Below are 14,796 nucleotides of genomic sequence, written 5' to 3'. Positions count from 1 at the left end.
CTAATTCACGAGACGAATCTATTAAGCCTAATTAATTCATGATTAGCACATATTTACTGTAGCATCACATTGTTAAATTATGGACTAATTAGGCTTAATAGATTCGTCTCGCGAATTAGCCTCCATCTGTGCAATTGGTTTTATAATTAGCTTGCAATTGGTTTTATAATTAGCTTATGTTTAGTCCTCCTAATTAGTATCTAAACATTCGATGTGACAGGGACTAAACTTTAGTCTGTGGAACCAAAAACCCCCTAAGAACAAATAGACAAGACACAATGTAGGTGGAGCTTCCTTTATTCCTGTATCAATGTATTACAACAAGGGGTGCTCCTTCGATATATATAGTCCGAACTAAGCTTAGAGTTTTGGTAAGAGTCCACAAGCAACCGGACAAGGACCAGGACTTGCGGTCCTCATTTCCTTCTATACTAAGTCCGTTGTTTTACAACAGACCCTTCAGCAGCACTGCGGTGCCATGTGGATGTGGGATGTGGCGACCGCGCTCCGGACAAGGGTCACGACGCGTCGGCGGCTCGGCGCCGGTGCCGGCGTACTAGCGGATGGTATGGTCGTATGGACCTCTGCGTCACAACAGAGAGGATATAATGCGCTATACTAGTCGTCATCGTCGTACGTGAATCAAATTGCGTGGTGTTAACACGGGTCATTTGGCGATCTTGAAGGTCACGTGCCGGATTGACGTTGACGAACCCGGAGTTCCGTGAAGTTTTTCCTGCGGCGGCGCCATCTACCGGTGAGAGCGACCGTCGTTTCATGAACCGGATCGTGCTTGCCAGGTGCGAGGCACGAACCGGCCAGCTAGGTCCATGCAAACCCCGACCACGGTTGCCTTGCATCTGGATGCTTTGATGTAACCACAACAGATAGTAATGCGGACATTTCAGGAAAAATCCTCACTGCGTATATGGTCACGGTATGTATAGGTAGGTGCTAGGGATGCCCTGCAAGGCTGCAACTGCAAGACACCTCTTTCATGCTCCATGCCTCAAACGCTGGTACTGTTACCTGCAGACATTATAGCTCGGTCATGAGCTCAAGACTGGAATTGAATCAAAGCTTTTCCTTTCCAGCCTCAAGTTCCTATGGCACCAGAAAAATGCTGGGAGGTCTAAAAAAAGGACCAATTTCTAGGTGTATCAGATTGCTTTGCAGTGCTTTCTGAGTTTCTTCTAGCCATACTGAGGCAATTCTCGTTCTGTTCAGTTGAAACGGCTGAGGAAACTAAAAAGGATCACAAACCTATATAGCCCCTCATGTCATTATCAAACATTAGACAGTTGGACTCCAGTGGAATAGTTTTATCAAGGCAATTTTCCCGCATTTGGAATGCATTGCAAAATTTCAAACGCGGCCAAGCTTAGCTTAAATTAAAGAAAGGTGTATGGCACCACACATATGCAACGAAGGTTTGTTAAGACCAACCCCATACAGGAGAAGAACCTTCCAAAATTCTGTAGGAGGCTGTGGAGTGTCAACGATTCATGGTTTACATGAGTCCAGAGAAATCCTACTGATAGCAACATCCATACCTACTCCATGCTCGAAACCGACGTCATGCAGCAGCTCCCATTGCTTCCCGGAGCTACAGCAGAAATGAAGCCAGACCTGATCAAATGCCAACTGCAACTATAAGGTACAACGTAACACTAGTAATATGTTTATTAATTCTCTGCATGCCAACTTAAATATAAAAAGAAGCAGGGTTGCACTTGCACCATTTAGGGCACCAGTCTTAAGGATGACCACATTCTTGAGGCCAGCCGTATACATAACGACCACCAGCCTTAAAGAGATAAGACTAAAGACAAGTCTCAATCTTGAGACCGCCCTCAAGCAATGAACAAATGAACCATGGCTGGGATGTTGCCCCAGCTACCATGGGGAAGGTTTGCTGCCAACAGTGGCCAGGGGGATTTTTTTTTTGAGTGAGACCCACTTCAAAGCCCCGACTTGATCTCAAACATAACAAAACCATACCTCGACGCATGTGGGACCCATCTTAAGGTTCATGGAGACCTTATACACTCCTGATAGTCCAGTTCAAAAAACAAATACACTCCTGATGCCAGCCCAAGATACTAACCCTTCTCATTACACTATTTTCCTCAAGTATTACGAACTTGTTAGGGGTCTAATAGGCAAATGGCATCGTTCCATGTGTGAGCACAAAATACAGCACATCAATGGGATATTTGATCTACCTACTTTTGTAAGCAAGATGCAAGTGTTAGAATAAAACAATGGAAATTAGGCAGAAATGTTATTTGTATTTCCTTTTTCCATTTCCAAACTTTGCAATGCGACTGTGCACAAGACTAGTACCTGAAGGTATACATAGCAGCTGATAAGGAAATAGAAAATATAATATGCACATGAGCATATTTCACAAGTTCTTGGCTTACAAGATTAAACAGTAAGTTGATAGTAAATCCAAGAATAAAGTAATCAAAATAAGGACTCGCATGACATAGCAATTACCAACAGTTGTTCTGAGAATCACCCAATAAATAAATAAAACTAACAATTCTACACAAATTGACGTTAAATTTATCTGTCAAGCTCTAAGTCTCGAATTCAGCAAGGATAATAGAAATGAGGATATGACTGACCATAAGGTACCAAAAGAGAAGTACTGAGCAACAACCCTTCGTTGCTCTTCAGGTGTTACTACGCAAGACTAATTTACACAAAATTTGAATAGCTTCAGTTTAAGCAGAACTCAAAGAAGACCAAGTATATGCATAAAGTTTTTTGTCTACAGCGCAAGTTACCTTTCCCAACTAAAGCAAAGCTCACACAAATCCACTGACAAACTGAACGCTACTGCTCAGTCAAGTATAAAACCAAATACTGAAAACAGGCCTAAACAAATAAGACAACAACTGGACATTTATCGAACAGTTAAACACCCTCTGCCCACAGTAAGAGCTACTCTGAAATCAGAAACAAAAAATGATATCTGAAATGGTAAAAGTTCCCATTACACGGCACAGGCACAAAGCACCATAAAAGAAGCATTTCCGTGTATTAATAATTTCTTATTGCAGTACTAAACAAGAACAGCTAATTGAACTAGCACACAATAGTTTTGTTAAGATAATTTGATTGCACACATAACATCACAAAATTATGAGGGCTACATACTTAGCTCAAAACAGAGCAAGGCATACTAAACAATCACTGAGCATTACTAGTCAGTTAATGTCAAACAAAGCCATATGGACCCCAGAGCATCTCTAGATCAGAGGAAGAGACAAGGACACGATCCATGGTTGTAATGGACTAATTAGCAACATCCACACCTGTTTCATGCCCCAGGATAAACCAGATAAAGTACATTAATTAGCATCATTCACACCTGTTTCAAGCCCCAGGGCAGTCGTCATGTATCAGCGCCCATGGCTTAGAGCATCCATAGCAGAACTCAAACCCGCATCTGCACAATTGAATCAAGCAACTTGAATGTAATACGAAACACCAAAGTAGATCGAAGTTACAACGACGGCAATCAGTTTGGTTAGTTTTCTGCGCTGTGACAAAAGAGGCCTTTCTCACCTGCAGGTAATGTGCAGGCAGCCACTGGACTTCTCGACGTAGAACCTGCAGCGCGGGCAGCGCTTCCAGTTGCCCTCGCGGGCGGCCTCCACGAGCAGCAGGTCCTCCCGCGCGCGCTCCCCCTCGCCGAGCCGCGCGAACTCCTCGCAGGACACGCCGGCGTGCCACGGCACACCGCAGCGCGCGCAGAACAGCCGCCGGCACCCCTGGCACTCGGACTGGGTCACGCACTCCTCGCCGCCGTCGTCGTCCGCCACCATCATCTCGGAGCAGTCCGGGAACGGGCAGTAGGTGCGGCACGCGCCGAGGAACAGGGACTCGCAGAGCGCGCGGCACCACCGCTCGAAGACCTCGGAGGGGAGCGCCCCGCGGCAGAGCTCCGGGTCGAGCGCGGCCGCGCAGGACGCGTCGGGGCACCGCACCACGCCGCCTCCGGCGGCGCCGCCCGACTCGAGCTTGGCGCGGACGTGGCCGGACAGGCACGCGCGGCAGAATGCGTGCGCGCAGGCGGCGCCGCCGCGGTGCGCCGCGGCGGGGGCCATGGGCTCCATGCAGATGCTGCAGGGGTGGTTGCGCTGCGCGCCCTCGGCTCCGGCCATTTTGCGGTGGGCGGCGGAGGGGAGGCAACGGTTCCGGCGAGCTGGTGCGCAGGCGGGAATCTCTCCGGCTCACCGCCGGTTCCTTTCTGTCTGCTGGGAAACTGACGAAGAGGAGAAGAATCTCCGCGACTTCTTTGGCAGGATCAGATTCTGGTCAATGAGTCAATTGGTTCAGTTTGGATTTGAAGGGGCAGTTCCGTCTTTTCCCGAGCTGGGAGGCTTCCAGGGGAAGGAGAAGTGCAAAAGCCTGCTGGTTCGCAAGTGTCAGTTCCTTTTACTTTCTTTCGAAAGTCGATGCGAAATGTTTATCGGCTCTTTGGAATACACCCGGATTTTAGAAATGAATTTTGCATTTATTTCATAGTATAAACAAAGATTAATAATTAATTAAGTCTTAACCTGACATACTTGCGTGGACGCAAAGAGGAAACGAATCTCTACGTCTTCTTTTCGCATTGGATACGAATCAGTTGATTTCTTTAGATCAGTTCAGTTCTTCAGTTGGGATGTGAGAGGGCATTCCAACAAGACCAGCCATCTTTCCCAAGACTCCGTCGGCAAGTTTCTAGGATGGTAATGACTTAGGCCTGGTTTGGTTGGTTTGCTTATTTTTAAGCACCCGTCACATCGAATGTTTAGATACTAATTAGGAGTATTAAACGTAGACTATTTACAAAATCCATTATATAAGTGGAGGCTAAACGGCGAGACGAATCTATTAAGCCTAATTAGTCCATGATTTGACAATGTGTTGCTACAGTAAACATTTGCTAATGATGGATTAATTAGGCTTAATAGGTTCATCTCGCTATTTAGCCTCCACTTATGTAATGGGTTTTGTAAATAGCCTACATTTAATACTCCTAATTAGTATCTAAACATTGATGTGACACTTGCTTAAAAATAAGCAAAGGGAACCAAACGCCCCCTTAAACACGGCCGGGCGTATTTTGGTCGATTGAAACGGACGGCCGGTGCTCTTCTGCAATGGCACCGGCGAGTCTTAGAGTTTGGGGTTTTAGGTTGGGGGTTGGGGTTACCCGTGGCCTGCGGGTTTAGAGGAGACTTCAGGCGGCTCACCACTCGGCGGTGGTGGCAGTCAAGATGGTGGGGAGCGGAGGCGGCGCGGGTGCCGCCGGAGCCGGGTAGTAGAGGACCCCTGGTTGGGCGGTGGAGATGGCAGGGGCGTGCACCAGCGACAAGTTAGCACGGGAATGGTCAAGACGGCGTGACGGATCCGGTAGCCCCGCCGTCGGAGACGGGCAGGGTGGCGGCGATGTCAAGGAGAGGAGGCGGGGAAAGTGGAGACGCGAGGGTGTACTAAAATACGAATGGCCGTATTTTAGCCACATCCTTCTAGGATTATATATGTTTTTACATAAAATAGTCTTAGAATATGAGAAATTCCTATGTTACGAGAGGGACCATTCTTTATCCTGCACTACGATTGTGAGTTGTCTGGCTAAATCCCTAAATAGGCTAAATTAATGCAGCTTGTAATTGCTTGATGGCCAGCGTAACGCAAAGAGAACACCTAAACCAGGTCATGCAAAGAGAACAACCAAACCAGATCACACACTAGTACACACTAGTACGCTCGAATCGGGCGTAGTAGCTGAGCGAGGCTAGGCAGAGCGCCTGTACACACACCGCGGCGATTCCCCTCACCTCTCCGCGCTCTCACCGTTGAGCGATAGCAGGGCAGGTCCATCAGCACGGCAGCGGGTGCGCCTCGATGCCGCCATCCGCCAAGGTGCTTGATCCCTCACGACGCCCGACGCTCCTCGACACCACTGTCACCGAGGTGCTCCGTTGACCTCCACCACCTCTCCAAATTTGCATCTTTCCGTGCGTGCTGCTGATTGATTCTGACTCGCGTTCATTCCTCTACTCATTGCGGATGGCCGGAGAAGCATGTTTGGACCAACCCGATGGATACAGGAGCAAATCGGATGGATGAAATTGGATCAGAGAATTTGGACCGGGAAAACTGGAATCGGATGGATGAAACTGGACTGTAGAAATTGGATTGGAAATTAGATAAGCACCCAGCTTCACATCAAATTGGATCGGGTAAATTGGATCAGAGGGCAAATTTGTTGCTTCATATCAAATTGGATTAATTAAATTGGATCAGAGAAGGAAAATTCGATGGGGAAACTGAAGCAACGTGAGGAAATTGGACGGTGAGGAAATTGGACTAGGAAGCAGCACATCCAGCAGCACGCGGGCACGAACAGCTTCAGGCGACGGGTGCAGTGTTTCGCGAGGAAGTTGTGATGTAGGAGGCGCTAGATGGTGCCGTACTGCCGTCGTTCTCGCTGAACACGCTGGCCGGCACGAGCGCCAGGGATAGTTGCCTAGCATGAGGCGGTACTTGCCCCGTGCTCTGAGGAGATGGAGGAGGAGTGCGTGGCGAGTATGAGTTGAAGCTGCACGCTGAATGGTGTGAGCGGCTGACCGAGTTACACTCACCAAGAACGAAGAGGAGGTGACCACACACGCAAACCATGTAACCAAATATGAGCTTACATGAACAGGCCAGCCTAAGCCGCCAAACCAAACATGAAGACCGTGTACTAATGCAGCCTGGTCCTATCTGGCCATGGCTAAATCTTAACCAGACTAGATATAAGCCATGTAACCAAACACGTCCTACATGTTGTATTTTCTAAAGAAAAGTGACAGCATCTGGCTAAGGCTCCATAACGAGCTGAGCCGGCTCAGTCCAACTCATCTTAAAGAGTTAGCTCAGCTCAAATCGTTAACAACCAAAAACCTGAACCAGAAATCGATTTAAAAAAGGAGTAAAAGTCCACCACCGATCCTTAAACTTTGATCCTGTGTCATCTCGATCTCTAAACTTACAAAATGCATAATTAAATCCTAAAATTAACTGTTGTACCGTATAACTCCCAAACGATTGTAACTTGAGTTAAAACGTCCATGTGGCATCCCGATTATGCTATAATAACATGGGGGGAGGGGCATGAGCTAACCCCATCTCTCCTCACACCGCATGAGCTCCCACCGATGGAGGCCGCATATGTTCAGATCCGTTGAGTCGTCGATGGTGGCCACTTGCCACAACATGGTGCTCCCATCGCCCTCACGGATACACCTTGTCCTGGCTAGGGACGTTGAGGGCTTGTTTGCTTCAAGCCTGCATTTTGCTGCCTGGGCCAGGCGGACTTCTCAGGTCGTCGATTTCTAGTGCCTGCGGTTGGATTTAGCTGCCTGGTGCTAGCTGCCTGGTCCAGGATTGCAACCAAACAAGCCCTGAGTGCATGGATGGCAGCATGGCTACATGCTTGCAAGCATCGCCGGCGGGGCATCCAGAAATTAGTAGCGGGTTGCTGGTTCGTTGCCCTCACCTACATGCTGGTTTGCCTGGATGGCTGACCACCGAATGTCCAGTTGCCCGTAGCTATGGACCTGGGACAGGCGGCCACGGAAATAGCCAGACAAGACACTGGTCCCTCGCACTGGTAGAGAAATGATATTCCATCTAGCTACAAAAGTTCCATTTGTTTTTGGACCCGGGACTAAAGGAGATTTAGTCCCGGGTCCAAAAACTAGCTCCGACGAAGGCTCTTTAGTCCCGATCAGTAATATCAACCAGGACTAAGAGCTCCATTTAGTCCCGGTTGGTAACACGAACTGAGAATAAAGGCCACTCATTTAGTCCCGGTTGATGGTTTCAACCGGGACTAAAGATCATCTTCAGTCCCGGTTGAAACCAACAACCAGGACTATATCATCTCTTTTTTTTATTCCCCCGATGGACTCTCTCCGCACCGACCTTTAATTTATCACCCCGGCCTCATCTCTCTCCCCACTACCTTATCCTCTTTCCCAACCCACCACCGGCCTCTCTCTCTCCCTCCCTCCACCGCTTCCTTTCCTCCCTCTCCTCCTCTCTCCTCCCTCCACTATGTGCCACCGGGCGGGGCCTCCCCAGTTGGGCCGCCTGGCCGCCGGCGCGCGGGGCCTCTGCGGCCCGGCCGCCGCCGGCGCGAAGGCCCTTCCCTGCCGGGCCCCAGGGCGTCGGCCGCCACCGGCGCGCGTGCAGGCGAGATGGTGAGCGGGGGAGCTTTTGGATACGAGAAGCTGGTGAATATTTCATTTGTGAGTGATTCTATAGTTTGTGATTTGTTTGTGAATGATTCATTTATGATTGTGCTGGTGAATCCTCCGTATGTTGTGAATCAAATCGAACTCATGTGTTGTGAATCAGATCTTGTGTGAATTGATTGATTGTGTGTTCTCACTTGTGTGATGGTCATGTGAGATGAGAATATACGTTTCTTGCTTCAATTTGTGAAGTGTTAATTGTTTTGATTGTCTCTGTGGTGGTGTTGGAGCTCAAGGAGGTGGTACGTGGTCGAGGCGAAGCTGGGGGCGGCAATGAGAGTAGGGACGGGGGAGCAGTTTTTTTATTTTTTGAGAACCTTTTAGTTCCGGTTGGAACCTTTAGAAAGAATTAACTTAAATCCTTACTTCCTGACGTGGCCTTCAAACAAAATACTATAATATATTCGAGTTTGATCACTTAATGTTTATGTCGTCATATTTTTTTAAAAGTCTGAAGTTTTTTTAGGGAATGGAATTGGGGGGTATTTACCGGTTCAAGTCCAAGTTCTTTTTGCATAAATTTTGATGTGCTGCAAGCAAGCGACAGTAAGGTAATCGTGTCAGTGAACACATGCCCTCTAGAGTGTCTACTTGTTTCGTCATGCTTTCTTGAAAGGACCACAAAAGCTTTGCTGTATTTGTATTATTTAGAAGAAGAAAAGGTAAATATCTCCTAAAGAGTCTTCTCTTCTAAAATACTAGTACCATGCACAGCTACAAATGGGAATATAATTCTTATAGAAATTAAAGAAAACACTTGTGGGATGTGGTTCACCTCCACCTTGCCCATGCCAAATTTAAGTACTTCCTCCATTTTCTCGAATTGCAGGTCATTTAGTTTTTTTTAAATACATAATTTGTACTATGTAAATATATATTATGTCTATAGTAAAAGCTATGAATCTAAAAATGCTAAAACAACTTACAATTTAGGATGGAGGGAGTATCATAAGGTCAGTCTCAATGGGAGTGTCATTGGGATTTCATGAGCATTAAATCTCATGACACATCAATAAAACTGCTAACTTGCCAGTTAATTATGAGGAGAGAGGAGAGGAGAATTTCATCCCATGAAACCCGATGAAACTTGCACTGAATATGTTATAGTTTCATGGCATGACACATTTCACCATAACACAATGCAAGAATTAAATGGTCCAGACTATCTATGAAAATGTGCAATGAAACTGCGCATTGAGAGTGATAGTTTCATTTCATTGAAAAGATAACATGACACTCTTGATAACAGTGCGATGAAACCATGCACTTAAACTGGCCTAATGTAAGGCTCAAAATAAATGTTTAAGCTTGCTTTCCATTCATCTATAGTATTTCGCAACCGTCATAGGTGATACAAGAGTAGATTTCCCGATCATCGTTGAGAAAATTCCTATATGCCACTGGAAGTTTAACCTTCTATGCCATCAAAATTTAGATCATCCTTCAGTGCCACTAAAAATTTAACTCCATCCCTTGTATGCCATTATCATCATTTTTTTCATGAAATTACCCTAACGCCGTTAAAACACTTCCATCGGACATTGTTTTTTCCGTTTTTTACCCCTATCCGACCTTATCCGGGCATCCGGAGCTGGTTCGTGTCTGCGGGGCCTGGGGCGGCTCCGTCATCGTCGTCACCTCTGCCGGCGTGACCAAAAACCAGGTGCCGTGCGTCCTCTCCCGCAGGATCTGCTCGCGTTTGCTCGCATGGTATCTGTTGGTTATCGCGGAGGTTGTGGAGGCCTCGGTCACGACTAGCGACAACGACAAAGGCATATGCCCGCCTACCAAGACATGGATGGCGCCATGGCGGTGTTCACTGACTTTGTTTTTATTTGCGATTAGAATGCTTATAGCCACGCTCGGATGGTGAAATGCTTGCATGTGTCGTTTGGTAGCTGCTACAGCCTGTGAAATTTAATTCCGGTAAACGAAAACGTTCACTCTCATTTTAATTGGATATTGGATTTACTTAGTATATCATTAATCTTTAGTGAAGATAAATGAATGATTAAACGAGTTCGTGTGGGCAACAATTATGCTCTTCGTACTAACCTTTAGGGGTAATATTATCTTTTCCTTCTTCACTTAACTGTTATGTGACGGTAATAGCATGTAAGGGATGAAGTTAAATTTCCGATGACGTCGAAAGGATAGCCTAAATTTAGATGGCATAGAAAGGATTAGTACATGAAATTTCCTTATCATCCTTCGTCGTCCCCCGTTCACCTATTATCCTTGGTCTAATAATAATCGGTTGTTCCTCTTGTATCATCCCACCACTTCGAAGGTGCAACAGAATTGATGGCTGACATCTAGCTCTAGACATTCTGACAAAACAAATTGTTGCTACCGAAATATTTGAAGCTTTGCGGTATCCCACATGTAGCTTATTCTTAGTTGCTTATGCATAAACAACTCAAACCAAACACCCCCTCAGCCAATGAGTCGAACGCCATGTTGTTCCACACCGGTAGCAAAACTCGAAGCCACACCTGCAAAATTTCACAAACATCAAAAGTCAGAACTGCATTGCAAAGTTTCACAATTCGCCTTTATCAACAATTATATATCCTTTGCCAAGGATAACAAAAGGAATGATCCTGTGACGCTAAAAGAACACAGTTTTTATAAATGTGCTATTGTTTAAAAAAAGGAGAAAGGAAATTTCTTTCGTCTGTAATCGGTACCCTGCATCTAATGTGTGCGCAGCCGTCAATTTTGTCGACGAAGAACTGGCATTTGGGGCACCGCTTCCAGCTCATCGCCCCGGCCATCTCGTACAGCATCATGTCCTCCCTGCCCCCGTCCCCCATGGCGAGCCACTGGTACTCGTCGCAGGCCACGCCGGCGTGCCACGGCGCCACGCGGCACCGCGCGCAGAACAGCCGCCTGCACACCTGGCACTCGGACTGGGTCACGCACCCCTCGGCGCCGCCACCGCCGTCGCCGTCGCCGTCCGCCACCATCATCTCGGAGCAGTCCGGGAACGGGCAGTAGGTGCGCCGCGCGGCGGGGAACAGGGACTCGCAGAGCGCGGCGCACCAGCGCTCGAACACGTCGGGGGGCCGCGCCGCGCGGCAGAGCTCCGGGTCGACCGCCCCGGCGCACGACGGGTCGGGGCACCGCACCACGGCGCCGGTGCCGGTGCCGGCCTCGACCTTGGCGCGGACGTGGCCGGAGAGGCACGCGCGGCAGAACGCGTGCCCGCAGGCGGCGCCGCAGCGGTGGGCCTCGGAAGGCGCCATGGGCTCCATGCAGATGCTACAGGGGTGGTGCTGCTGCTGCTGCCCCGACTCGGCTCCCGCCATTGCCGTAGGCTAGTGAGGGAAGAGCCGAATAGGTGACAAGACAAGCAAATCTCTCGAGCTGGTGAATGGTGACTGCCCGTCTTCTCTTTATTATCTTTTACTACCTGGGAAAAATGCGAGAACTTAAAGAGTCCACTCGTCCGCCCGCCGACTTTTAGGGTGAGATGGGGATCATGGGACATGGGAGTCTGTTCGTATCTCTGGGTGGAGTAGTTGCGATTACGAAGGGCCTCATATTTACATTAGTGCAAGCTTCCAAGGAGCGGCAGAAATCAAAAGGTTAATCCAAGGGATCTCTCATTTCCAAAACAAATTAAATATCTTTCTAAAAAATATTTCCCCAAAAAATATGAGGATATATTCCAAATAGTCCCTCCCGAAAGGACGGAAGAAAAGCTTTGCCACACGATTTTGTAAGAAGAAGATTAAAGACAGATGTATGTACAAAATCGACTCGCAAAGAATGAAATAAAAAAAGAAAAACGACTACCAGATGTTCCCTAATTTAGTTTCCAAGACAATTAGAAATACAAGGAAATAACCATGAATTGTACGCTTCACTGCTGACTTTGTTTTTCTAGGCTATATTTCTGTAAATGGTGATATCGTACTTGTAACGTCTCAATTTTTTTTACTGCTAAAGTAAAAATGCTGGCTTGGGGCCATGATTCGAGAAAAAGCATGATAATGCTAGCTATGTCGGGCAATTATTCTTAAGTCGGCATTTTTACCTCGGTGGTGAAAATGCGGAGCGTTACATCATTGTCCTGCAAGTATATGGCTCGGCCATCGGACTGAGTTTTTGTTGTAGAAAGGAGGTGCAAGTGAGTTATTTCATTTTCATTTCTCTTTGGCCATCCGATTGAACTTTTGTTGTCGAAAGGAGTAGAGAAGAGCGCTTAGCAAATATGGGTTGATTTGTAATAATTTGTTAATTCAAAGGTCTTTAGTTACTTTTCTATTTGAATGTGGTGTTTCTTCTTCAGACTAGCACACGACGAAGCATAAATCTGCCTCTCTGCGTCATTCTTGGAAATGGATTGCAGGTCTCAAATTTGGTTGGATAGTCGCTTTTTTTTTTTCCTACTCATAATTTGCTAGCTGACGCTTTTTATGTACTCGACAACACCCGTGGCAACATTACGAATTTTTGCCCGACGCGAGGCTCTGCCCATTCCCATTTCAGAAGAAACGGAACTACAAGGGGTTTGTCACAGAAAGAGCTGCCTTGCACGTTCCAAAAAATAGTTTATTTCTTAATCCGCCACTTTGATCCTCAGTGAAACACAACCAATTCTCCTAGTTTGTGGTACAATACAGTCGGATCATGTGGAACATCGGAAAAATGATTTCGCGCCATGTCACTTGCATGTGCTAACGATCGTTGCTAACTGCAGAGACGATATTTCCGCCATCTACTGCGAGAAGGTGTAGTTCGAGTTGGCGAAAGAACAAGTGAGCAATTTTCAGATTTAAGACAAATGAACAAGTTTTTTGGAACACACGCAAAAAAACATGAGCAGTGATCAGGTTTATACCAGACGAAACATGGCATCATGGAATTCACTACGTTTAGCTTGAGATATTATCAGTATGATACCCGAGATATGATTAAAACACTTGAGACTTTCTAGTTCAGAACACCTAGAATAACTCCAGATTGCTTCCATCGCATCTCACGCTGTGCTGCAACTAGAGTGAGTTATCCCCCACGTGCCGCCACATCCATAGCAAAACTCGAAGCCACACCTGCAACATCTCATACCCATCAAATTTTCAACGCGAACAAAGATTCCAAAAATTTGCAAGCAGCCATCGCATTTCTCCACGAAGTACTCGCACTTGGGGCACCGCTTCCACCTCCTCCCCTTGGCCATCTCGAGCAGCATCATGTCCTCCTTGCCCCTGTCCCCCTTCCCGAGCCTCTTGTACTCGGCGCAGGTCACGCCGGCGTGCCACGGCGCCACGCCGCACCGCGCACAGAAGAGCCTCCGGCAGCTCGGGCACTCCGCCTCCGCGACGTCGCGGACGTCGCCGTCGCCGTCCACCAGCATCGTCGCCGAGCAGTCCTTGTAGGGCCAGTAGGTCGTCTTGGCCCCCAGCAGCAGGGCCTCGCACAGCGCGGCGCCCCACCGCTCGAAGACCTCCCGGGGCAGGATGCCCTGGCAGAGCTCCGGGTCCAGCGCGCCGCCGCACCGCTCCTCGGGGCACCGGATGTCGGCGATCCGCTCCTGGATCTTGGCGCCGACGTAGCGCGCCAGGCAGCCGCCGCAGAAGGCGTGCGCGCAGCCGCGGCCGGCGCGGTGCGCGTCCGACGGCGGCACCGCGTCCATGCAGATCTTGCAGAAGACGAGCGACGTCGCGGCGGCGGCGGCGAGGGGCGTTGACGGCCGGGACGACGACGAGGCGTAGGAGCACTCACCTTTGCCGTGAGCCGAGGATGCCAGAGCTGCTGCGGCATTGTTGCTAGCCGTTCTGCTGCAACGTGGCGAGGACGAGGACGATCCCGCAGTGGCCGCGACGGCGGAGGACATGATCACCTCCTGCAGCTGGAGCTCCGCGGCGTACTTCTCGTCGGATATCGGGAAGAGCTCGTCGTCGTCGTCGTCGTCGTTTCGCCCGTGGGCGAGGACGGAGAAGTAGAAGTCGTGCGAGGCTCGCGGCAGCAAGGAAGGCGGTTCCGTTCGCACGCTGGAGTGGCCGATTTAATAGGCGCACGTACGGGGGGTTAATTTGCAAGCCAGAACGTCGTTTTGGTAACCGCTAGCCGGAGTGGGAATTTGGATCGCTACTGCTGGTTTCGAGGCCCGCATTCCCGTTTGCATTTAAAGGGAAGTGCTAATTTCCAGCCAAATGACTAGAATTGACGATTTAAATTACACGAAATATAGGTGTGGCATTTAACTTAAAATTTTTCGTATGGTCAATTGTATAAAAGCGTGATCTACAAATACGAGTATCGAATTCTTGAAAATCAATTTTGCAAGAACAAATTTGAAAAATCAAGGGAAGCGAAACAATTGTGAATTTTCATCGTCATATTTGCCTCAAACATTGATTTATAACTTTTTAATTAGCGTACTTCAAATGATGGTGATTTCCAACAGTCGAAACATAAACGAAACTTACATCTTTTGCGATACTTAAGAGATGGAAAACATATTTTTTGAAAT

The 14,796-nt window shown here is 48.0% G+C and overlaps 3 protein-coding genes across 3 annotated transcripts; all 3 read right to left on the bottom strand.

The window, feature by feature from the left end:
• Nucleotides 1-1,307: 1,307 nt before the first annotated feature.
• On the bottom strand, nt 1,308-4,309 carry LOC117860288 (E3 ubiquitin-protein ligase RSL1). The gene is made up of 3 exons (XM_034743554.2): nt 3,580-4,309; nt 3,383-3,460; nt 1,308-1,629 (listed from the first exon to the last, which is right to left on the bottom strand). Exons 1-2 carry the CDS (start codon nt 4,176-4,178, stop codon nt 3,388-3,390), a joined length of 672 nt encoding a protein of 223 aa, XP_034599445.1. The 5' UTR covers nt 4,179-4,309; the 3' UTR covers nt 1,308-1,629; nt 3,383-3,387.
• A 6,422-nt stretch (nt 4,310-10,731) lies between these two features.
• On the bottom strand, nt 10,732-11,623 carry LOC117861893 (E3 ubiquitin-protein ligase RSL1). Its single transcript, XM_034745415.1, has 2 exons — nt 11,010-11,623; nt 10,732-10,813 (listed from the first exon to the last, which is right to left on the bottom strand). The coding sequence occupies exons 1-2, from the start codon at nt 11,621-11,623 to the stop codon at nt 10,732-10,734; spliced, it is 696 nt and encodes a 231-aa protein (XP_034601306.1).
• A 1,676-nt stretch (nt 11,624-13,299) lies between these two features.
• Nucleotides 13,300-14,436, bottom strand: LOC117861892 (uncharacterized). Its single transcript, XM_034745414.1, has 2 exons — nt 14,385-14,436; nt 13,300-14,279 (listed from the first exon to the last, which is right to left on the bottom strand). The coding sequence occupies exons 1-2, from the start codon at nt 14,434-14,436 to the stop codon at nt 13,300-13,302; spliced, it is 1,032 nt and encodes a 343-aa protein (XP_034601305.1).
• Between the last annotated feature and the right edge of the window lie 360 nt (nt 14,437-14,796).

The sequence above is a fragment of the Setaria viridis genome, chromosome 6 (assembly GCF_005286985.2).
Source record: "Setaria viridis chromosome 6, Setaria_viridis_v4.0, whole genome shotgun sequence".
Lineage (NCBI taxonomy): Eukaryota > Viridiplantae > Streptophyta > Magnoliopsida > Poales > Poaceae > Setaria > Setaria viridis.
The sequence above is the reverse complement of the archived record's forward strand: the minus strand, read 5'-3'. Positions and strand labels throughout refer to the sequence as shown.